Raw genomic sequence first — 26,121 nt, forward strand, 5'->3', positions numbered from 1 at the left:
GCTGCATTCTCGAAAGGCGATTTCACTTCATTGCATGAGAAAAACTCACCAAAACATTTTATGCCATCGCCGACCATTCCGTCAGGACACGGTCCACACTGGTATTCCACGGCACTGCCAGCTGGCATATCCGTACAGTTCACTCCTTGATAGCACGGATAATCCAGGCAAGCGTCTTTGTCTTCCTGACAAAACCTGCCGGTCCATCCGTTGGCACAATCACAGTCAGCAATGTAGTAACCTTCTGAAGAGACAAACATGATTTTTAACACTGTTACCCCTATTTCATAGTATAGAGGTCAAATATGCCATGACAATAATTGGGCCTTTCAAAACATTTACATGGAATAGGTATGAAGTCCATGACTGATTGCGCACATCAGCTTATACTTAATTCAAATTGATGACCATGGAAAATATCACAAGCCGAGCTACAATTTTGTTGATTGCAGCCTAGGGGGTCCCTTTATTGTGATTGGATGATCAGAAAACATGAGAGCACCTAGAAAACTCGGAAATGGCTTAGAATATGATAACACTGAAAGTATCTTGGTGTTCAAATCTCACGCATTAGCTAAAACAGCCAACCAATCAGAAAGAAGTTTACAACCACAACTATTTATGGATTCCTGTATTACATTTTAAAATGCAACCTGATTGGCTTCTGCAAAGTGCCAGATTAACCTTCAATGGTAGTGGTTCAGTGGTAGTGAGGGGATGAGCAGCTAATAGCAAAGAACAAGCAAAGATGGATACGTCACCATCTAAACATCTGATTTTAATCAGATTGACTTTGTAAGTGCATCTTGAAAGAAAATGCACAATTTTAAAGTTCGTGGTTAAAAGTTAAATTTCCTTGAGGAAGTTTGTGCAAAGTTTAATTCTTTCACTTTTGAGGTACATACTACCTTAAATTGTGCATGTGTCAAATGTTGATATTCACCTGGATTTGTGGGGTGTATATGCAAAATTATCGCCTTCACCAAAAGTACAGTTGCCGCCATTTTGACAGGCACATATCCACACATCTGGGTTATATATGGCAGCGCCACTGCCGTCACTTGCCGTGAAATACAACACAATGGGAGTACTCAAATTAACAGGAAGCTCTGGTGTCCAGCTGAACTCTGATCCACCTGAAGGAAAAAAAAAATATCATTCTTTCTGTCAACAGTTTGTCAGATGAAGAAACCTAGCACAGGGACAAACAATATTACATCACTGTTTTCCTCATTAATATGCAAAAATACACATTTGTCCACACATCTAGATTCTTTCTTTCCACTACACATGCAGTACCGACGCAAAAGCTTAGCAGGCGACTTCCAATGTTACAATGACAAACAGCAAAAGACATCTTTACAGCTCAGACAACAAGCTGCAATTACCACATCACATGCTTGCAGCTAGATTTAGCTAACCTACAACCATACAATGCCCTGTTCCATGCTTTCCTACAGGGTATGTTTGTATTACGTACTTTATCATAAAAGCTACCCTTCGACAAGTGGATTACAATTATTGTGAAACTTTGATCAGCTTTTCAACCATTTTAAAGCCAACTGCACCATTTTCTTGCATTATTTTTTCTCACAAGGTATCAACTTTACTCTCACTTTCTCTTAATTACAACATTCAATCAACATAAACATGTGTGAGTGTCGATATGCCGGGTGTACAATGACCCATCAGTGCCATGCAAATTCAAGTTTATGGACCATTTTAAACAGCGCCCTCATAAGTTGTTTACATAACTACCAGAATTGTTCCCTGAAATAAATTTGACTGTACTGTTGGTGGCGAATACACATTATAAAAGAATTATACTGCTCTGTTGGGATTTTTACTGAATGTCAAGATTTACATTCAGCATCACAAGTTATCTTGTATTGTATTATATCGTACAAAGGAAGTAGGCAAGATATGGCTATAACTTACGGATAGAGTCCTGAGGTACAAAATTACTCCACACAGCAAAGCTGATTGGATCCCCATTCATATCAGAAGCATCAAGAGTCATTGAATAGTCTTTGGTTGTTTTCATCTCCAATCGACTTGGAAGTGCACTGCTAAATATTGGAGGGTAGTTCCCTGTTGGTAGGAAGAAAATATTTTGTGTAAGGACATCACATTGCAAAGTAGCACAATGGACATTGTAGATATACTTTTGGACTATAAGCTTTTTATACCCTTCTCAGTGTTAAAATTATTATACACAGGTCATTATGAGTATTATTCTGTCATTTGAACTGCAATATGATTGGTCACTGGCGAGTCAAATAACATTCCATAACCATTATACTTACAAGTCAATATGATTTTTTAATTGCCTCCTTCCATGGTACATGTACATTTAATATAATTGGCTACTTAGAAGTCAAATAATACTCCATGACAATTACATGCAAATCAATATGATTCTGACTGCCTCCTTCCATGGTATATTTCAGGTGATCGGCCGCTAAGAAGTCAAATAATATTCCATTACCAATATATACCTGGCAATAACAGTCTTATTGCTGCCTTCCTTGGAACACTTAATGTGATTTGCTACTAAGAAGTCAAATATTATTTCATAATCATTACATACAAATCAATATGAGTCTTACTGCCCCCTTCCATTGTACATTTAATGTGATTGGCTACTTAGTTAAAGAACTCAAATAATATTCCATAACCATTACATGCAGGTCAGTATGAGTCTTACTGCCTTTTTCCTAGGTAAATTTAATGTGATTGGCTACTAAGAAGCCAATATCTGCCATGGTACAATACCAACCTCTAATTTCCTTCTCTGAGTTGTAAGTAGTTTCAGCCAATGCCGTGACCTCTCCCATAGTGATATTTCCTGTAGCAGCAATGTCAAACAAACAGGCCATGTTTTCTCCGCAGAGATCCACAGAAGCATTTTTCATGTCTTCTATCCCTTCAAACATCTCATCAATTGAACCAAAGAAGAGTGGTTGAAAGTCGTCGTTTCTGTAGTGCGTGTAGTTTGTGCCATTACCATATGTGAAGAGTGACTCAGCTTCTTCTATTTGCCCTGCATAGAAAACCACAGAAAACCATGGTACAACATGTTGCATGGCTCAGGCCTAAGTATCGTTAGCAACGGTCCCTCCATAGGGACCGTGCATTAGGTAACCGACTTTATAGCTGAGTAAACATGCCAAGGAGCTTGAGCCGAACCAAGGACAGCAGAGTACACTGAAGATTTTATAGGAGGTTAGAATTTCGCTTGTGTATTCCTTCCCAAAGCAAAACGACCTTTTTTAGGCTCCGCCGGAGGATGAGAACACGTGAGTGCTATGGTGCACGGTGATAATTTTGACATCGATGAATAAATGTATGTCTGTCGCTAAGCTTATGTTTTCGTTTTCAAAAAATGTAATCTTCATTGAAATCACTGAACTGGAATAAAAGTTGTGGAACACCGTCTCAGATTTCGTTTCCTTTGAGTTTTTTATACGAAAAAAATCTGAAAAAAATACTCCCCAAGTGCCACCAAATAACACCATTTTAATCTCTGTTTTTCAAAAGCTCCAACGGCAGGAGGGGGGGCACCCCCCTCCTGACCTCCCCCCCGCTGTCTCAGATTTCGTTTCCTTTGAGTTTTTTATACAAAAAAAATACTCCCCAAGTGCCACCAAATAACACCATTTTAATCTCTGTTTTTCAAAAGCTCCAACGGCAGGAGGGGGGACACTCCCTCCTGACCTCCCCCCGCGAACGCTTACGCGGTCCGCTTGGGTGCTTTGCACCACGTTTTCGCCCTCTTGTAAAAAAATCCTGGGAGAACACTACCCTGCATAGAAAACCACAGAAAACCATTGTATACTGTGTTATCGACGTATTTGCTCTGCATTGAAAACCACAGAAAACCATGATATACTGTGTTATCGACATATGTACCAGTATATGTATGTACACAACATTCAATATGAATTATATGTTGTAATATGGTAGATGTGAACACCTGCTGTTAAAATATGACACATCAGTTACTCACACTGTTTTTGCCAAGTTTTGGAAGATAATGATGAGAAATAGTCTTGGAACTCTGTTGACATTCTGTTCATGACAAGAGTGGCTATTAGTTGTCAGGGCAGGTGTACAAAATGCAAATAATTTAAATATAATTAGTATGCAATTATGTAAATATTTTCAATGTAATCTCATCTGCTTTTCTTTTTAGGTTACACACTTGTTTTTATGAGTAATTTGTAAGATTGCAACATTCAGATACAGGGCACCTAAAACTTTTAAGAAATTTTAACAATATGAAGATCCAATTCTCCCAATTTAGTCCCAATTGATTAACAGGGAAACTAATCTAGATATCTGTCTGTGTACAACTTACACATTTGTCCAAATGTGAAGATTTCTTGATCTGAGAAACTCCCACTCTTTGGGTACATGACTGTACCATTGGGAAGTAGGAAGTCATCTGCCATATCACCGTTCCAGAGTCCTACCAGACCGGATGTACGTCCATGAAATGATTCTGGTAACACCACCGATGCTGTCAACATATTGTAACTTGCTGTGATCTGAAAGCAAGGTCATACAGTTGAACAGATTCTGTCAGTCGAATGAGGTCAAGCACACCTTTGGTAAAGATATTTAGACACTGAAATTTTACCGTGATTTGCTTGTCTATTGCTCATGTGGATTTTGTTATGCCTGAGTATTATATAAAATGTTGACATCTTTTTTTTGTGAAGATAAAAATGTGTTTTGCTCAATGTAGCTAACACTGTATAGTGACCATTAAACTATAACATTCAAAATATCTACAAATTTTAATTCAAAACTTTGTGAGATCACTCCTTGTTAAGAAAGACAATGGTTATAAGGTTCTTGAGGAAGGTTTTGAGCAAAAGCTTCAAACATTGTCTTTTGAGGCATATAATATCTTAAATGCAATCTTCTAGATCTCTATTCAAAACATGAATGAGAAAATTTCTGATGATAGAGGTCAAAGTCACATGAAAGACATGATAACGAACTAGAATTGCAACCAGTGCTATACAGTGAATGTACAGTTAAGTTTATTGCACTGGATAACATTCTTTCACTCTGAGTTTATGTAACCGTTTGGATAAATAAAACCAAAATACATGCATCTCCCCTCAGTGATAAAATGTGGAATTTAACTGTTTAAAAATTCACAAACTCTTCAAAAGGAAATGAACACCATTTTATCGACGTTGTACGCAATAAATGCTTTAGACCAAAATGTTACAGATTAATAAAATATTAAAAACACAGAATCTAGGGATCATATAACTATTTTTCCTTTTTTTTAACCTCATTTGCATATTTTTGACTCTGACATGTTCATTTGAACAAAGTCACATCTCTCCTGTACACAAATGCAAAGACAGTAGGTGCTGTGCTTTGTTAAGTTTTTGATGTGGATGGACATATGTACATACAGACATACAGACACTGCTGACTTACCACATAAGCTCTCGTTGGTACATATACATATGCCAAATGTGAGCTAAAAACAGAGTTTGGAAACCATAATTATACCTGTACTGATATTCCTGAAGAAAAAATGCACTGAAGTTTCTCCTGATTTTGTATCAGGACAACATCAGTAAATTTCTCCATCTGGTATTCTTCAATCTCACTGAGTTTCTTGTTCTCTGTGCCATCGATTGAGATCTGTACGTCTTCCGTGCCAGGGATGTGTTCAATCTGGACTGTTTCAGAGCCATTCTGCTTGGCAGCAAAGGCGCTGAAAACCGTCGCTGTTGTCCTGTTGCCAATAGAAGGCGCTGCTTCTGTCCGACCTTGCAGAACAAAAAACCTAGAAGAAAAGGACATTTGAAATATCATTCAAGTTGATAAAGTTTGAGCAATAATGTGCATGGCGGATGATACACCTTGCTCCACAAGGCAAACTCACGGATTAATTTTCACTGATTGAAATAATGCAAGTACTGAAAACAAACACTATGAAATTACTATCATTTGAAGATCTGTTGCAAAACTCTCATAAGATGACCTTGTCTTTGGTTTTTTATCAACACAATGGTTATGACATCCAAGTTCAGAGTCACTAATATCATATATTACCACTAGAGGGCGCTTTCATATATTCACATTGCAATATGATGTGCCAAAAGTGAGGATTTCATCGCAAAGTTTTCAAGCCTTGTAAGACTTGAAGGAGAAGAATGCATCTTGAATGCATTCATATGATGATCTTTGTAATTACACAGCTAATTATTTTTTGTTTTTTTTTTTGTTTCAGACAAGACGCATTGTAATTTTAATGCATTCACAGTTATGTAGATTTGTTTTATTTGCGACCATGTTGAAATAAATTTATCTTTTTAAAAAAAAAAAAATTGTGCCCATCCTCAATCTCATACAACTCAAATGCCATCTTTCTTCAATGATGAATACATTGTATTACACTTATAACATGATGAACAAGTCAATGGCCAAGTTTCCAAGCCTTGTAAGACTTGAAGAAGAAGGACGTGTCCTGAATGCATTCATATATCTTGAATGCATTGATATTTTTCTTTCTTTTCTTTCTTCTTAAATTACTAATTTTGTAGACAATTTGCTTTGTCATTTGTTTTGCTCGATGCATTCACAGCAATGTAGATTTGATCCACTTGCCACTTTATAAAAAAATGTGACAGCAGTGTTAGATTTGGTCACTAGAGGGCGCTTCTCAATAAGTTCTCTAGAAGTTTGTGAACTTGCAAAAGAAGATTAAGTTCAAAACCAGATATACCTACGCAACACCATTGAAAACAAATGAATCACACAGTATATAGGATGACTGTGTTGATAACTCCAAAGGTAAGATATCGTAACTATGGGAAAATTGTGTTATAAGTAATATAGCCTGTGAGTAAACTGAAATGATAATCGTCTTCACTGATGAAGACTGTATGGTATCTCTTGCAAGATGACCAACAAAGTTGATTTTATAGGTGAATTTTTAGGTCTGGTGAGACTTGACCATAAAGCATGCACCTTGGACTCATTTTGATGGTTAATTTGCACTATACTGACCAACACCTCAGGAACTAATGGAAACGTGTTGATCAACATGTCAGGAAATAATGGAATGCTATTGACCTAGCCCAAGGGTAATAACGGAACCATACTGACCTAGACCTCAGGCAATAATAGTATTACTTACTGGTTGTCCACATCCACTATAGTGTATTCTCCCATTCCATTGAAAGTATACTTGTAATTGTCCAGTGTTATAAGGTGAGGATCTCCCCAAGACAAGGCTGTTACAACAAACAAGAAAACAGTCAATAAACTTCTTGTTCCTTGAAATTTATGGGTCAATATCTATAAATTTTATTGATATGATTTAAAATGATTTAAAAGTGGGTCGCGCCAGCGGCTTACTGACTACGCATGCGCTTATTCATAATATACTATGCGAGTAACCGGAAGTGTACCCTTCTTTCATGGGCGCCGCCATGTTTTTTTTTGAGTACTCGTAAATAAACAAAAACGAAACAAATTACTATTATATAACATGCCTTTTATAAAATATACCTCTTTTATTAGCCAGTAAATGTTATTATGCACCTTGTCGCTGATACAAAATATCGTTAATATAGATAAAGGGAGAAAACTGTCGTGCATATGAACGGGGGCATACGCAAAGAATGCTGGGATTGAATTATAGAAGAGCGCCCCCTGTGTCAATAATTAGATTCAAAAATTGCCAGTTTTTAGACGGAACGCTATAGTTTTCAGCTTGCAAGTGGAAGGTGGGCAGTGCGGTTACCATTGAAATGATAATGATTGCATAATACGTCCCTTGTTTATCGCAATAGGCTGTTATCATTGTAAAAATTGCCAATTTTTGTCCAAAATTTTTACACGCTACAGAAAATCTATACCTGCCCTGCTGCAGGGTTTGACGTCGTGTACGTACGTGAACTGCTTTCATCAGAGGGAAACTGGGCATAGTTGTCATATAAACGTTTATGAAGTAACAATTACAGTTTATCATGAATCAATACAAATAACATTGCCAATCTTTAATAACCCCTGGCGCGACACCAAGGGCTGAGCCCTATATAATATTATGATTTAAAAGTGGGTAGATGGGTTGAAAAATCCTGTAACATCATTCATGCTGTCCTTTTAGCATAATTGCTTTGACAATCTAAGAAGAGCTACGATATAGATGAACTAAAGAGGGCTGACTAGATACTGCTCTGTCTTAGCTTAGCTGAGCAATCAGTAATAGAGGTATTTGGAGTGTCTGAGTGGTTTCTTGATGTCGATTTCTTTGCTAAGTGTCTAGGTACTGTAGATTAATTGTGAGTTTAAATCTGATTCCAAAAATGCTGACTTGCCACAGATGATTCTCAAAGTAGATCAAAGTCAGGTTGTAGCTATCGGTTTTAATCTGGCTTCAAAACATTTTAATAGAGAGATCTAACACTTCAACTTTCTTGGGCTTAAATACCTTATTATGTTAGAATGTACCCCTGGGACAGATTTTTACAATGGTTCTCTGACCTACCACTTGTGTAGGTTCATTTTGAAGCCTTTGGAATATATAAAAAATTCATGGTCATATTTTTTTTTGCAATTGAAGTCAATTTTTCTCCATAGAGTTGCAAAGGAATGGGCCGTTTTGAATTTAAATACCAGATAATTTTAGGTAATTTGTTTCTGTTATTGAAATTTGCATTGTGACCCCTGATTTTATCTCTGACATTGAAAGGGAATGGTTGAAAGATTCCTTTGGGAATTTCAAGTGAAATTTTAGTCTTTCACATTTAAGGTACACACTACTTTTAGTTTATCTCTGCATGTACTGAAATTTCCCTCAATCTGAATATATGGCATTACCTGATGCTACTGGTCTGTACCGGCTACAATCATCCGATGGGAAGACACTGTAGTAGAGATGACAGTAATCCGACCGCTGGCAACATTCCTGGAATCCTTTGACTCGGAAGTCTTCCATACTTTCAACCATGATGGTGCCTCCCCTGGGGGTTCCTGTGAGAGGAACCAAGAAATCTCTGTCAGTGTGTAGTCGTGCAAGTCCCCTACCATTATATAATAAATCTGACTATGAATCTGAGCCTGATTCTGAGTCTGCACAGATATGGAACTGAATAGCATGAATAGGTTGATTCTGAATCTATCTACGCTTTTCAAGTCAAGTTATCAAAATTAAGACATCAAGAACATCTCTGTGACACACACTATCGTGAAAACATACATTATCAATGGGATCATGTCAGTGAAAATAAGGCGTGTGATGTCTTGGCATGGAAAGTTGGCAAAAATCATATTAATCTTTGTTTTTAAGGATCTACAAATGATGAAAATGGTTGAAAGTGTTTTTGTTAAAGGCCCAACCCTGGAAAAGTTTCATTGGATTCATTTCAGTACATCAATGTAAGTGCATTCGGCGTAAAAAGAAATGTTACAAAAGTTCTCAAACTTTAACCCATTCCAAAAACAATGTGAAACACACTATTCGCTGGTTTACACCAAGTTCAATATCTGATAGTGAGAAATAACCATGGCTGGAAAGGTTTCCAATAAGAAATGCACATGTGGCAAAAACTTGATAGTTTCTCCTTATATTTACATGTAACTGGCCTGATAAACAGAATTGGACAGAATAATTCTCTTTCACATGGATTTTAAATTATCAAATCCAAACTTCAGTACAACTGACATTCATTCAGAGCAGAATGGTTGGACCAGGCACGGTAAGTGATGTTACTCACAATTTTCTGGGGTTATTGAAATGAAGCAAACAGGTTCTGTGCACAGAACAGCATGGTCTGTATATTTCAAATTCAAACAGCATTAACTTGATGATCATAAAATTTTGATTTCCCACTTTGAAATAATGAGAAGATCAACCCTTTTCAACAGAGGAGATAGCAATTTTGGAATTTTTCAACAGACATGTGCTGCATCTTACCTGTAAGCAAGCCAGTGGATGTGCTGTCGTCAAGCATAAATTCATCATAACAACACTGCTGACGGGTCCCTGCCTTCCAGAAGAGACTTCCCGCACAGAAGGATCTGTTCATCACCTCGTATCGCGGATCCATCCGTGCTTGCTGCAGACTGCACGGACACGGCTCCGATGCACGGATGTACTGGCTGAGGTCAGGACGATTCTTGTACCAGTCATAGCAAGGGATATTTGGATTGTATTGCCCTGGTACATTCAGATCAAATGCCAGCCGTCCACGTTGTCCTGAAGATAATCAAGTTACGTAGGTTACGACAAAGATTGATTACATCAAAATTGTTCAAAATTCTGACATTGCAACTGCACTGACTGAAGGACAGACAAAGAGAGAGAGAGAGAGAGAGAGAGAGAGAGAGAGAGAGACAGACAGAGTGACGACATTAACCCTTTGAGCGCCATAGTTTATTTTTATCCCCTTTATAAACTAAACTCCAGTCAATTTTTCTCATATTTTTGCCAAAATTTTGAGAAATAACTGTAGCAAATGAAATGTGATGTCCATTTGGTCCAAAATTATCAAAACATTACCGAAAAATTTATAAAATTTGGTAAAATTTTGCACTAAAATTTTGGCGGGAGAAAATTACAGTACTCAAAGGGTTAATTGGCAACAATACTATTGTACACTTACCGGTAGAATTTCCAATGACTTCATCCATTTGGTAAACATCTCTTGTAAAAGATTCTAACAGAGAATGGTAATGACTGCCGCCATCTGAATATCCTACTTGGACTGACCTGCAATATCCATTGTTAAATCTATTTATGTCACCTACATAAAATAAACCTCTGTCAATTTTTCTCAGATTTTTGCTAAAATTGTGAAAAAAAACTGTAGGCAATGAAATGTGATGTCCATTTGGTCCAAAATTATCAAAATATTACAGAAAGATTCATAAAACTTGATAAAATTTTGCACTGAAATTTTGGCGGGAGAAAATTATAGTGCTCAAAGGGTTAACTGTATCAGATCAGTCATAATTCATTTTTTTATTTCATTCAGTCCTTTACATGGTATAACTTAACACAATGGAAAGAGTACTATGACATAGTGAAAGATGACTCTTACCTGTCCTCAACATTCCCAGAATGCCACAGCATTCCACCAAGGTCGTAGTTGAACACTGCATATGATAAATTTCTGTCAGTTGCTATGGCAACTTGAAATAAGGCAGTCTGAAAAAGAAAATGAAACAGAAATTACATTGGAAGCAGCATTTTAACATATTCACATCACAACAAGTCCACAATCCCCATTAATAATAATGGTTTAAGGTGAAACTATATTTCAATCAGTATTTCCACATATTTCGATGTATTTCTCTCATAGTTTTTACTCTTGACGATTAAATCTGTTCAATTATTAATATTTAAAAATAAATCCCACAGCTTACCTCAATGTCTGCATAAGTTTTGGAAGGGTACGGTGGCACTCTGTGCCACGTTGCTATAAATAGATAAGTAGCGTTGAAATCGGGCACGTTGAAGTACGCCTGTATGTGTCTGGTGACCTTGGCAATCAGATCTCGACCCTCACTGGAGGAAGACAATGAGTAACTCTGGTAGTACACAGCGCCAGTGCCGTGTGTTGTGTCAATATCGGACCAGAAAGGAGCCAATATTGCCTGACCAGCGGGCACTGGGAATGGCTTCATAGGTGCCGAGTGCTGATATGGTTTGTCAAATGAGATGTACCCATTCATATTTACCTGAAAATGAAATGTCAGGATAGTGTGAACATCTTCCAATATATACAGTTTGTCATCAAAAGTGTAATTGGCTGAAAAAAATATTGGCTTGCATACAGTAGGTGTAACAGACCAATCACTACACTGCTTTGGCACAGTACATCCTTAAATTTACACAGCTAGCATAGTTCTATGAAACACGTCTTTTGATTGGTTCTTTTTATATCATTCTTATGCCGATGTTTAGCAAGAAAACACAGCTCCTTATCTTTCATGGTAGCTTTTGATAAAATTTTCAAAAAGAAATTAAAATAATCTTTTTTAGACAAACGACTAACTTTCATTTTCTTAGAGCATTTCTTATTTTTTAAAGATCATTGTAATAATAAGGAAGTACTGGTAAGATATGTTTGAGAAAAAGTACAAAATGAACACTACTGGTATATGTAACTACTTCATTATCTTATCACAGAAAGCTGCACCTGTGCTACAAAGTCCATCGCAAAAGTCTGAAAATGTTGGTTCTACTTACATAAAATTTTGTGTAAAATTTTCCAAAAAAGGGAAATCCCTCGAGAAAAGGTATTGCTTCAGTAAATACATCGTCACCCTTCAGAGTGCGAGCACCGCTGTGTTGGTATGGATACAACATTATTTCTGTAAGAAAGATGAGGAATGGTGTTCATTGGATTATCCATTTCTCCTAAAGTTAATCTACAATGATTTCATCACAATTTGAACAAATCTAACTAATCCTAACTCACCTGTACAAGTGTATCCGTCACCTCTGAATCCATCATGACATTCACACCGGTAAGATCCATCAAGGTTTGTGCATTCTGCTGCAGCGTCACAGACTGCCACACCGGATGAGCATTCATCAACATCTGAAACCAAGAATGTCATGAACTTTAACACTTGACCTCAGAAGACACTGCATATATTTATTAAGAAATGTTTCTGGGGCATAAGCTCAGACTTCAGATCACCTTCCAGGACTAAACCTTTGCTACACAAATACCTGGTCTAACTAGGCCACTGATGACTGTGAAAATGGATGTATTTACATTGAAATTTTGTGGTGAATGGAGTAAAGTACAAATCAACTGTGTATATGTTGATTACTTCTAATTAATTCATCATATCAGGAAAGAACGTCATGACTGGTGTTTCTATTCTGGCCCTTCAATCGACAACGGTTTAATATGGTAAATTCAGACAAAGGAAAATTTTGAGTACAGAATTTAGTATAGCTGTTACCACTGGCAATAAAAAATTATATCTTTCTAGCACAGCTGTCAAATATAGCAATTTGCAGAATGATATGACCTTGTGACATGGGTGTGACTGATTGTTTGTTTACTGATCTGGCTCAGAGCAGTAAGTGTTTTTTTAAGGTCTTAAATTGAGGTTATACAGCTGTGCAAGGATCAGATATAGGTTGATCTGTCACTGTCCCCTCTACCTTGTTCTTGAAATTCTTACCTTGTTCACAGTGTGTTCCATTCCATCCCATGGTACACCTGCATTCATATCTGCTGAGTTTATTCAGACACGTAGCACCATTCATACATGGGTTAGATGAACACTCATCAATTTCTACAAATGATAACAATAATTGCAAAATTTTTATATCCTGAACTTAGTTTAATAATTTTACATCCATTGTTGATTATGTTTGATTGAAATTTCATAGGGGCATGTGCTCCACAGCTTTTGAAAAACAAAAGGGTGGCTAATTTGCATAATGCATAATTAACATGTCTTGCACAGTTATTAACATATGAACAGATTTATCCAAAATCACATGGGTGGCTATCTCTCCCTCAACAACAAGAACTATGAAAAGGAGTGGGCAAGGATCCATAGTCTTTGAGTTACAAATCAGACAAATCTTAAAGGTAACAATTTATTCATGGTTTTTGGTCAAACAAATCCGTATTGCAAATGATCTTATTTATTGTTTTTCTGAGAAATTTGAAGATTCTCTTCAATATAACAGTGTCACCTAATAGGATGACATCGAATACAAGTACTGCTTGCTATTTCTCCTCAGTACTGTACCAAAAGCAGTAATACAGGAGCCAGCAACAACGTGAAGCAGCTGGTGTCACTGACATTAATTTAACCCTTTTAACACCATGGTTCAACCTACATCAATTGCTATCTATGATTATGGTGGACTTGTTTACTGTGTATAAGGGGTGAACAGGTTAAAACACTGACCTGCACAAATCTTGCCGTCACCACTATAGCCATCATGACAAGCACAGTGATAGCTGCCCTCGGTGTCAGTACAGTTGGCATTCTCACTACAGTCATTCAAATCACGGCTGCTGCATTCATCAATATCTGTTGATTTAAATTTCAAAGAGTTGAAATTGAATTGGAGTGCCTGGAGAGACGCTATGAAAACTCTGAGTCACATGTTTAAGGTCAAGAGGTCATGACCTTTGACATGTTCACAACCATCAAACTAGGCCTGCTTTATCTATTGAGTGAATTACAAGGAAGAGTGGAAGTGCCTGAAGAGACCCGGGAAAACTGATTCACATGTTTCAGGTGAAAAGGTCACGACCTTTGACATGTTCACACCCAATTTTCCCCTACTTGGCTTCACAATTAACCATTATCAAAGTAGTTAAACTCAAGAATAAGCAATTTTTGGTACTTTCATGACATGTCATTCCGAAATGTGAATAAACCGGTACTTCTGCCATTTGAAAAAACTCTGAACAGAAGGTTTATGGCATGTGCCCTCGGTTGGTGACATAGGTCCATGTTCTTTGACCTCATTACACTGACCTTGTAACCCCTTATTCAACAATGCGTAGAAGTTCAATGAAGCTGTGTACCTTTCAGCCCCTTTGCCACAATGGTTTGGCCCAAACCCATTGTTATGATTGGTGATTTTGGACCTGTTTACTGGGAATTAGGGGTGAGCATATCAAGCCAGTGTGCATACAGGAGGTTCTCATGAGGTATGAATACTTTTAATAACTTACATTTATCAATTGTGTTCTGATACAGACATTGCAGGGTATGTATATTGGTGAGGTAAGAATTTCAGTCAAACAAGCTGCTCCTCAGCCAGTATCAATTGCTATTGATACATCATAAAACCCTCTTGAGAGAAAAAAACATTTTACACACATCTGAGTGGTAGTCTGCATGAAATTTCTAGAGTTAAAATTGACATACGGTATACTCCATCCTGAGAATATTTGGGTATCTCAATATGACTAATGTACAGCATCTATCAGATTCAAAAATCTGGTCAACACATCAGCTCGTGGCGTTTAAAACACATCAGAGGTTTCGTATGACAAATATGCATGAATCAAAATATTGTACATGTCACTCAAAACTGTGTATGTTTATACTTACTGTAAGTACAGTTTATGCCATTCCATCCGGACATACACACACATAAATAACCATTTACCTGGTCTATACACTGACCCCCATTATCACACGGACTTAGGACACAGTCATCAATATCTGTAATGTATAAAATGCACAGATTTATGAAAGTTTGTGAAATATTACATAAAAGATACCAATAAATAAATACATTTTATTCATGACAGGAACAATTACATGGCAATAACATAACAAACTTTCATTTCAACAGATAAGGGGAACTCTGAGGGTCACATTTAGTTTGTTCCACCCTTCCACCCCTATTTCGCTGTATATAAGCCCACCTTCCTAATGAAAGCAATTGGGACGTACCACTGTCTGTTTGTGAATGGGTAAATGAGAGGCGCTTTTCTTGGTGTCCATGGTAATTGTATCTATGTAAGAAATTCAATGCCGTCTCAATCCATTTCCTCTTTCTATGCAACATGATACTTTCAATAGCTATGACATCGGTACGTACCAACTACTGAAAAATGTCTGTCATTAAAAATATAATATCTTTCAATAGCACATCCTGTTTGTGTGAAATATGGTGACTTAATACTCTACGTAAGTGATACGAGAAACGCCCTTTCCGAAATGTATGCAATTAAAGAAATATTGGTTTCGAAAATATTGTCTGCGAATGTTGACGGCCGTCTTCATGACTTAGTTTTAATTCTGACAACTTTCCTGGTGATAAACTAGAAATGTACATCATGTCACAGACCAAGCACGACCAAAACCAACCAAGATCATGTGATTTTTGTCAGCCAATAGGAATGCAATGTGTCTTGGCAGTGTATTTGTGATCATGTGACTCAAGTCGACCAATGAGAACACAGTATGTGTGCAGAGATTATTCAGCGATACCTACTATCACTACAGAACTCTCCTTCAAATCCAACGCGGCACTCACAAGTAAAGTTTCCATCGGTTTGATCACAAAGCCCGCCGTTTTGACACGGAGACGACGAACACGGATCTATCCAGTTTAAAAATAAAGAAAAAGGAGACAAACCAAAAAGCATTACACAATGAAATTTATCATGGGCCTGAGGTTCTATCGATGGCATAAGTTGGAAATTGGGGTTTGAAGTCAGAAATTGATGTTAACCCTTTGAGTGCTGTAATTGTTCCCACCAAAATTTTAGCGCAACATTTTTACCAAATTTTATAAATTTTTCTGTAATTTTTTGATAATTTTGGAATGAATGGACATCACATTTCATTGGCTCCAGTTTGTTATCAAAATTTTGACAAAAATCTGAAAAAAATTGACTGGAGTACATTTTCTAAAGGTGACAAAAATTGACTCTGGTGCTCAAAGGGTTAAATATGAAAACGTACATGCATATGTTGTGATTGTGAGTGAATTCTAACAATGCACTCACATCTTGAAAACTGAAGAATCTGCAAAATGAATTAATGCATGCATGTCATTCTTCTATGACAGTCTGACTGTGTAAACTATGGGAATTTTGAATCAGGCATAAATAAATGCATGTATATCTAAGAAATGCGCAAATAAAACAATGTATGATGTGAGACCACGTTATTACAAATTTTTCATTGGGAAAAAGACAATTTAGTGGTGTACTGATGAAAGAAATAACATATCAGTGCTGGGTAAGAAAATTAAAGTTAATATGTTAGTAAATAAATACGTGTGCATACAATGTTGTAATTTGTTGACAAGAAGTCCAAGTCAAGTTGTGAATCTCAGAACATCACGAAATTTTCTAGAAGGGTAAAATGCGCTTTGGCGACAGATATTCCGACTCTAAAACTTTTGCAATTTTTCTGTTGTCAACCACTTGTGGGGGCTCACTTTTAAGCTCTTAGAGTAACAAAAATTTTCACTAGCTGGTTTTTGTGAAATTGAAAATTCAATATTCCCCATAAAGTTAACACAGGAATGGCGGCCATTTTGGATTTCAAGTGTCAGTAAAAGTTAATACCAGGTAATATGTTTCTCTGTAAGTACCAAATTCTGCATGGTGACCGCTGATTTTTATTCGTGTATTCAAATGGGAGTTATTTGCAGATTCTTTTTGGAAGATTTTAGCAAAAGTTTAAGTCTTTCAAATTTGAGGCGCGCACTACCTTAAAAGAAAAAGAAACATTGTACATGTAAATCTACATAAAACAAATATGTCAATGTGTAATAAGATGTAAGTTATGAATACTACACAAGACACTAACAGTGGGTGAAAATTGAGAGCATGATCTGAAATAAAACACAGCCAGTGAAGCCTATGAACTGAACAAAAAATGGAGAATGCTGGACCAATATCGAAATATTTTACAAATTTGCATAATCCTAGGGTCCAACGTTTAGAAACTCAAACTTGTTACTTGAAATTTGGAAAAATCTGTGGTAAGTGTAAAGAAAACATGAATTAATAATATGTCACAATATGTTAAACAAATATGTTACCATGTGAATGATATAAACAGAAAATTATGCACAGCCAAAGAGCAAATTACTGACCATGCAATGTGTTGTGGTACAATGGTTGTCAATGGAGACGTATGCTGCAATTGCAAAATTAAAAGAATGTGTTGCCATGGAAACGTGTTGCTATTGACGACTGCTCGAGATCAGTAGGTTAGTACACAAACAGGATGCATGAACATGTAAATGAGATGTTATAACTGCCACAGACACATACAAAGTTGATATACAGTGTCATATTTCGTTACATTCCATACAGACCATAAAGTGTGGTTGTGACTTCAGTCGTGACTAACACTGGCTCTTCGGTGCTTCCATGGTCGTTTGCTTCTGTTTCCATGGTAACAGTTGCCATAGTGTCTGATTCTTCAGTAGCATCTTCTCTTGGTATCTCTGATGTTGCCATGGAAATATTTGTCGTGGCAACCACTGCTTCCTGGGAACCAGTGCTGTGATTCCCTAGTGTAAATGCTGAAAAAGATGAGTCAGTTACTGGTTGCTCTGTTGTTTCTGCTTCCTCATCATCGTTATCATCGTTGTCATGGTTTTCATCGGTGCTGATGAGATTCTCAGATGAGGAATTTTGATTTGATGGCATGGCGGCTTCAATGGTGTCAATATTTGCGAGTCCTGCCGCACTGCTTGATGGGTTACTTTCAGTGGTCGGCATTGTCGCATCAAACGCCGTTCCTACTGATGTTTTGATAAACTCTCTCTGACGAGGAATAGGTGTCTGTTTCGTTGTTGATTTCAACGAATCCTTGTGGTTTGGCTGTTGATGATGACAGGGGAGTGTTAAGATGAATGGTTGACTGTGATTTTTGAGTTTTATCTACTCTAGTGCTGTTCTCATCTGCAAAGCCAGACATGGCGGTAGTGACCTCAGATTCATGCAATGGTGGGGTCACGTCAATTGTGTCATTTCGGGGCCGCACAGCGAATTCAGGTACCGCAGTGGGTTGTACAATATCAATGGTGTCATTTCGGGGACGAGCGGTGAACTTGGGAGCTGCAGTGTTTCGCATTCTATGTTGTGATGTTGTACTTTCGTCGACGACGCTTGGTGATGAGGGCATGGCGAGGTCAGATGCCTCTGTGTGTCGCGCATGCGACGTTGTCTCGACTGAAGGTGTATCTGTTATCAGCTGCTGTGTAGGGGCAGATGAACTGCTGTTTTGCATAGTCTGTTGCCATGGTGATGTCAGATAAGCTGTGTTAGTACTTTGCTGGTTTGTGGAACCAGATTGTCCAGTGATATGTTGCGTTGTCAGTTGTGATGGCGACGATGTTTGTGTCGGTTCAACGACCAGTTCGCTACTCGTACCAGTTAGCTGCGTAGCAGGCTCTGGTGTTTCAGCGTGGTGATGTGACGATGATCTCGCGGTGTCGGCCGCATCACTATTTAAAAGAATCTCTGAACCAGATACTGTTGTGAATTGAGTAACTTCATTGTCTGGCTGTGTTGATGCCTCTGCAACACTCTGCTGGTCTGCCATGCGGGACAACGTGGTGCGCTGCGTCAACTCAAGCGCTGGTGTTACGGTATCTACACTAGTGTGGTGCTGATCAACAGCCTCAGTTTGTAAGGTGCGTTGCAGTGAATTGTGCGACGGTCGTGACGCCGTCTCCCTTTCTCCCTCTCCTTCAGAAGAGTCATGCGAGGGCGTTGTCATGAGACCGTTATACTCATTTGACCACAAGTCTCTTTGTTGAAAGCTGAGCAAAATTTTTGAAATTTCTGGAAGTCTAGATCTAAATTCATGGTGAGGGTTGTGAGTACTGCTAGAACTAGGTGAACTACTTTGTGCATTTTGTGCTGTTGACAAAATATGGTCTGCTTCCTGAGTCAGCCTCGACTGGGCTGTTGTCACGGCAACTGTACCTGGAATGGGAGAGTTTTGGAAAGGGGTGTTTGTACCTGCGTGATGTGTTTCACTGTTAGCTGTTTGGCTTCCTGGGAAAGAAAATAATGAAAAAGAGAGTTTTACAAATACATGACGCAGAAGAAGTTGTATAAAGCCCAAAATATATAAACTGTGCTGTTCTGATAACATGATTTTCAAACATACATGTAGGGTAGGTACATGTACATGTAAGTCGGTACGAATTTTTTTCAAAACTATTTTAATTTTAAATATGCATTTTACAGGGGTTCAGGGCTGTCAAACACTGGCCACAAATTTTCAAGAAAAATGTACTATCACACACATAAAAGGAAAAATACATAAAAGACATTCTCGTTCAAGCTAAAATTAAATGCCAAGTAACGAGCGCGTGATTTTACGTTGTTTTCTTTCTTTTTTTTTCCTTCTGTGTTTGTGTAGCTCTAAAGAGTTTAGGGTTAGCAGGTTAAAAAAAAAGGGTAGGTTGGGTTATCGGAACAGCACATTTTTATTTTGTTCGGCCTAATAGAATATCCTTTCTGATTTTACTGTGATCACTTTGTAATCAGCACTTGATTTCCCAAATAAATATATTCCTTTACAAAACAGTGTGTAAACTAGAAATTGGTGCAGGGCGAGTGTACAACCAACAATACAGTATACAAAAATTGCATGATGATTGATTTATTTAATATCAATGGGGAACTTATTTTGGCCTAAAATTATGAACAATATCCTAGATACTACCAGTAATTTTAAGCCAATGGAAGAGTAACACTGCATTAGGTAATAACAAAAACACTATTGTTCCTTTAGTTGTTTTACAAACCAGGAAAATCTTCCACTGTAGTTGCATCGTTACTGATGACTTGGAGTTTAGATCTGATATACTATCCACAATAATACTAGAGGCACTGCATATGCAGGCAGTGTTTAGAGAACAAATTCTGAACATTTCCACATGCTCCTGGAAATTAAAACAAAAAATATGTCCCCCCACAAAAATGTCCTGTAATTGCTGCAATATCACAAGAGCAAGCGACAATTCTGAGGAACAATTTGCGTCTTTTTCTTGGCTTTATTATATAACCACTTTGTGCGTGTCAATCTCAAGTTTATGTTTTACTCCCCAGAGCATGTTGCTCAGTAGATCCGATTCACCTTGTCGACCATAACAATGCAGTCTACACATTGCTGTACAGGCTGAGTTGACAAGCTGAATACTGTGTATCTAAATGTGCTTTGGCGAACAGAAAAAAAAAACTGTGGTTGACACGACAAAAATAGCCTAGAAATCATCCAAAGTAACAGCTACTGATCCTTTAATGAATATATGATGAAAGTTTCGTATCATGAAATGAAATGAAAAGTGAAATTTTACTGAGATGATTAAATTCCCAAAACACATTTGTCAAAACATCAAACATATAGACCACAACCTTTGCCAGTGAATTCACAAAATACACCTTTCCATGGAAGTTATATTAATATGCTGGCAATTAATATACACACACATAACCGGTATATATGTACACACATTTGGTACTTTGAGTCAGACATCAATTGGTTCACACTCAAAATTACACCTTGTTTGTAGTGTAGTTATTGATCATACACGACTGTACTGACTTCAGCGAAATATGACCAAATCCTACATATATTTACGTACACAGAAGAGAGTTAAAGTGCCTTCCCTTATAGTCAGCGTGTCTTTTGGAAGCAGAAATGGGTATTTCAAAACGATATCTCTGAGACAATAGGTGTCTCATTTTGGAATGGAGCCAAAAATACTCCCTACAGACCAATTGTTTTCTTATCAATGTATCTGAAACTGTCAATCCTTAATTATTTTTTTGGAACAAAAGATTAATTTACAGAACTCAGTCTATGGCCAGATTTTATTTGTAATACTAATTACCTGCAAGTCGCTCAATTACTTCAAATTACCAAGTTATTATTTTCCAACAATGGATCATTGATTTGCTTTAACAAATATCAGATTACACTTTCAATTACGCACAGTGTGTCCCACACACAGGGTTAATTAAATGTATCACAGTTGGCTAGACACACTTGTAGTCACCGCTGAGTACACACACATACAGTAGTAGAGAAAATTATTCCGTTTATTTATAGCAGTTGTAGAGTATGTAACTGGATTCCTCTCTTCTCAAAAATCTATTTCTCACATCCTGTAATTTGTGTTCGGAGCTGGCTGAAATGATCTAATTTGTCAAGCGGAAATTAAGGCGTGCTTTGGTTTTCAATGGTGAGGTTGGACCTATGTACAGGGAAATGAAGGTGTTCACCACTGTGCTGTGGTTTAACCCCATTGTTTTCAACGGTGAGGGGGAACCTATTGTACAGGGAAATGAAGGTGTTCACCACTGTGCTGTGGTTTAACCCCATTGTTTTCAATGGTGAGGTTGGACCTATGTACAGGGAAATGAAGGTGTTCACCGCTGTGCTGTGGTTTAACACCATTGTTCTCAATGCCGAGGTCGGACCTGTGCGTGATTAAAATGTGCTTTCAATTTGCAATTTTGCATTACACTGTACTAGCAGCAAAGAATATCATTTCTGTTTTCACCCTAGACCCCTATTCTTTATGGATAGATTCACCAAAACCAGGTTCAGCCATTGTGGTGTACCAAAGTTTGCAGGAAAGGAGGGGTTGCGACTAAAATTGTAGATTAATGTAAATGTTACGGACCTTATTCTTTTGAGGCTCAGAACTCTGACATGAAGCATTTATATTCCATACTAAATGAAATTACATATTTCAAATCAAATATTTCATTTCAAATCACAAGAAAATCTAGTTTTCAAATGATGAGAATTTTTTAAACACAAATTTCAATCTAGTGTGGAATGTTCTTTTGTTGGTCTTCCCATTTATTAACATGTGAAAAGCGCGACTTAATCCCTTTTGTCAACCGGCTAGCCACCTTTAGACCGCAATGTAAACACGGAATTTCCTACTGTCCGGCCACTTCCTCGCTATAAACAACACAACACTCGTCAATGGATGGCGTTTTAATAATCTGTTATCACCTTTTCAAAGATTATTAATGACTTGCCAACACTCGAGTTTGCCTCCTTCAAGCTGAGTACCTGTACGTGCCCCATTACAACACACATTGTGTCGTAGTACTTCCCAATGTTGTGTATAGCCGTTTTAATTAACCGTCACCGATGAGGCTTCAATGGCGGTATTACAGAGGACTTATCGTGTAATACTGGTTAACCAGCTGCTAATACCTTCCACGTTTGCATTGACGGCCTAATCTTACAACCTACAGCTTTATTCCTTTGTTGGTATGGAAGCTGTGTTTCGGAAGCTAGAATCTGTAACGTTGTGAAGTCTACTGACGTTGTACGATCCGAGTGTATCAAATTGCATAATCGTTGACGCCAATATTCCCGTCCAGTGTCCCCAAAACTTTCATCACTACGGTTAGAGAACACTTCTGCATTGAGAGCTCTCTTGCTAAGCACCTCTTGTGCTTAACAAAAGAAGGATTTTTCAGAGGGCAAGTTTTGGGTCATCGACGCCATAAACATGTCGCTTTTTCACATGGTAATGCCTGTCGCGTGGCTCAGCTACCGCGCTAAACTTCAAAACATACACACATCACATAATTTAACACATGGGCAATATTCTTTGCCCGCGGGGTATATCCGAACTCTACTACCTGACCAATACGAGTTATTTCTCTACCGAGGCATATATGAAACAATTTGAGTGTTGTACCCTAACCAAACAAGGATATATGTGGAATACGAACCTGGAAGTGCTCTACTTGTAGAACTCTCGTCTTCGACAATGCCATCACCTCTAGCGCCAGCAACCTCACTCACCACCACGCAGAAAATGGCGAAAATTAAACAGAACGGCGGGAATTTTGGCATCTTCGGCGGTTTTGGGAGGTAGCTGTGGTCTTGAAGTATCCCCTCTGCCCACTGTGGAAGACAGCTGGGGTACAGTTTACGAAATTAGAAGGGGAACGCCCAAATGTTTTCGCTCTCGCCTGCACATCATGTAAAAACCCCTTTCATAATATAATTCAACGACTACAAGCATTCACCACTTTCATCAATAGAGGGCGTCTCCCTCTGCCCGTTGCTATTTATAAAACTTTCATTAATAATTTCTGCCCTGCTGGTCAATGTAGCCATTGATAGAAAACCAGCGATTCGAATATTACATGTAATTCCCAGTGCAGACAGAATGCTCATAAGTTTCCACTTGCAATCAGGCAATTTGTTTTCAATTTACCGTGGATTTTTTTCTTGACTTCGTTGGCACGAATTTCAACAAAAAGCACATCTTAGGCTACAGACTGTAGAGAGTTTTTTTTGTACTGTGTATGCCTTAAGTGGCTGCGTAGCAACACTCCATGGGTTGTTATACGATACGTGAGCTTATAGTTTACACGAATCCAGTGGAATCGGTAGAGCTTATATCATTTTATCTAACACTTGACGTAGATGACAGAATATCCTTACGACTCAGTTCGTCTGTTGCAACTTTCAGAAAGAATACGCCGGATCGTCCTTACCCGAACTCACCATTTCCTTTACAGACAATAAAACAAAACAAAACAAAACAAACAAATAAACGAAATGTGAAAATATCACTGGAAATAGGCAGCTATACACTATTTTTTTCCAGAACACTGAGGCGTGTTGGAAACTAATCACGAGCCCACTTTTCAGATCAGGAAGTTCAACTAGAGGTCAGTGTCCTATTGTCGTATTCAAAAAGAGCGAAAGTCTTTGTTAAAAGCCGGTCGATACTTAACGCCCAACTCTTCAAAGGGAAAGGGTTAAAAGTGAATAAACTACTAGTTTCGGTTGGACTCAGTATTTTACTGGATTCGCAATAAGGTTTTGGTTTGGAGAGAGAGAGAGAGAGAGAGAGAGAGAGAGAGAGAGAGAGAGAGAGAGAGAGTGTGTAAATTTTAATCGTAGGCGATCTTATATGTAGATTGAAATTTAACATTTTAGCTCATTTTAGAGCAACGGGTGCATGACTGTCGGTAAAACCTGATATAATGTACGTGGAAGCGTAACAACGGGAACTCAGTACTCTTCTTGTTGTATTTTACCGATAAAATGGACAAATAAAAAAAACACGTGTTGTTGTTGTTTCAATCTCATGTTGTCGTTTCAAATATATGTAACTGGAACTCAACCATGATTACAAAAAAAGAGACTTCCTGTGCCAGAACTAGGGAGGAAGTACCTGAGTATAAACGGGTGAAAAAATACATAGTCCTTCCTCCGGTTTAACCATTTCGCGGATTGTCTGCGGGAATGGTTTACCCTTCACCCTCACTATTGTAAACAGGTCCCTAATCACCATTGATAACAATGGATTTGGGCTAAACCAAAGTAGTGGGCGGGTAAAGCAGCTATTGCACGCACCAAATCTCATATATGATATGAATCTGTGTGTATATCATCTTCCTGATATGCAACATATATAAACAGTATGACTGCCAGTGTTTTTTGAATCATTCCAAATTATCGCAGCTTGTATCGCAGGCAGTGTCAAATTAATATCGACATTGTGTTGCACCGTGATTGTGTTTTGTTAGAACTATTGAGCGTTTTGCTAAATATACTTGTTTAGCCTCAATAGGACCCCTCTCCCCGCAAAAACCTGTTCAAGTAATATTTTGAAAAAAATCGTAATGAGTAAACAAATGTATTCATTCTCATGTCCTCCACCACCCCTCTCCGATATCAGACTAGCCACAAAGTGTAAATCTTTGTTTTAATGAGCTACAAGACCGTATTTTAGGGTCAAACTTTCATATATCGTAAAACAAGTAAACTCTGGAGTCTGGACTAAAAGAATGTTATCGGGCTAACGCTTGGGTCGAATGATGTCAACAATTTGATACCAAGCGAATGTACAGAGCCGTCTTCATTCTTATAAGATCTTGTAATATTAAAGTTGTGTAGCTTTTGTTTTTATTTCGTTATTCTTGTGTATTCTAGCTGCAATAATGGCTGAAATAAGTCCGCAAGGTGGCTGGATGAACCAGCTGCGTATGACTCGCCGTACTCTGGGGTTAATATTTAATACGGAGTGTATATGCATGATATGATGGATGCGCTGCGTCGGGAAATCAATCATTGGGTTTGTCTGAACAGAAGCTGCAGCTGTCTGAAGCTTCCGTGAGGCCCATTAAGATCCTAGAGTCATTTGCAGTTCACCAGATCTCGTGTTGTTGCCAGTGAGATGAAAGAGGTAGGAGCGCGAGCGAGACCTCCTTGTGTAGCCATACAAGTTACATTCCCCCTGAATTTGCTTTGCCCTACAATACAAACAACAAGATTGTGGCAATGCTACGGGTTTTATGGCAAGTGTCCGTGACACGGTAGTTAATAAACGCCCCTGGATGGGTGGAGACGAAAGAAATATAAAAGCAATACCAGCAAGTTTTATTTTCAGCGACTACTTCGGCCCATGCCTGGACTCGGGCCTTGCACCTTGTCAGAATGGGCTTGGATCGAATGATGCAGAAGGGAAGAGCTAGTGCTATTTAAAAGATGAATGCACGGAAATTACTGACCCTTCCCAAACCGGCTGCCTACGCAAAAAATGACGACCTCCTCGCCTAGCCCTTGCCAAATTTCAATTTTGTTGTTTGCCAATGACGA

At 38.0% G+C, this 26,121-nt stretch overlaps 3 protein-coding genes across 4 annotated transcripts in view; all 3 read right to left on the reverse strand.

The window, feature by feature from the left end:
- Positions 1–219, reverse strand: part of LOC139123842 (fibulin-1-like) — a 62,894-nt gene extending 62,675 nt beyond the window's left edge. The window contains exon 1 of the mRNA XM_070689992.1: positions 50–219. Within this exon, the coding sequence (XP_070546093.1) occupies positions 50–128 (79 nt within the window). The 5' untranslated portion in view covers positions 129–219. The remainder of the gene's footprint in view (positions 1–49) is intronic.
- On the reverse strand, positions 103–18,249 carry LOC139123605 (mucin-like protein). 2 transcript variants are annotated; one of them, XM_070689775.1, is made up of 19 exons: positions 17,825–18,249; positions 15,983–16,090; positions 15,091–15,204; positions 13,930–14,055; positions 13,189–13,302; positions 12,468–12,590; positions 12,236–12,360; positions 11,410–11,724; positions 11,085–11,191; positions 10,647–10,753; positions 9,959–10,240; positions 8,863–9,015; positions 7,175–7,271; positions 5,539–5,818; positions 4,361–4,550; positions 2,780–3,043; positions 1,939–2,091; positions 944–1,136; positions 103–241 (listed from the first exon to the last, which is right to left on the reverse strand). In XM_070689775.1, the coding sequence occupies exons 1-19, from the start codon at positions 18,231–18,233 to the stop codon at positions 226–228; spliced, it is 3,276 nt and encodes a 1,091-aa protein (XP_070545876.1). In that variant the 5' UTR covers positions 18,234–18,249; the 3' UTR covers positions 103–225. The 2 variants fall into 2 exon arrangements, with proteins under 2 accessions (XP_070545876.1, XP_070545874.1); XM_070689773.1 differs by having other exon boundaries at positions 107–244.
- On the reverse strand, positions 18,234–23,492 carry LOC139123606 (uncharacterized). Its single transcript, XM_070689776.1, has 2 exons — positions 23,235–23,492; positions 18,234–19,517 (listed from the first exon to the last, which is right to left on the reverse strand). Exons 1-2 carry the CDS (start codon positions 23,356–23,358, stop codon positions 18,241–18,243), a joined length of 1,401 nt encoding a protein of 466 aa, XP_070545877.1. The 5' UTR covers positions 23,359–23,492; the 3' UTR covers positions 18,234–18,240.
- Positions 23,493–26,121: the final 2,629 nt, after the last annotated feature.

This window comes from Ptychodera flava (genome assembly GCF_041260155.1).
Source record: "Ptychodera flava strain L36383 chromosome 23 unlocalized genomic scaffold, AS_Pfla_20210202 Scaffold_23__1_contigs__length_28996876_pilon, whole genome shotgun sequence".
Classification (NCBI taxonomy): domain Eukaryota; kingdom Metazoa; phylum Hemichordata; class Enteropneusta; family Ptychoderidae; genus Ptychodera; species Ptychodera flava.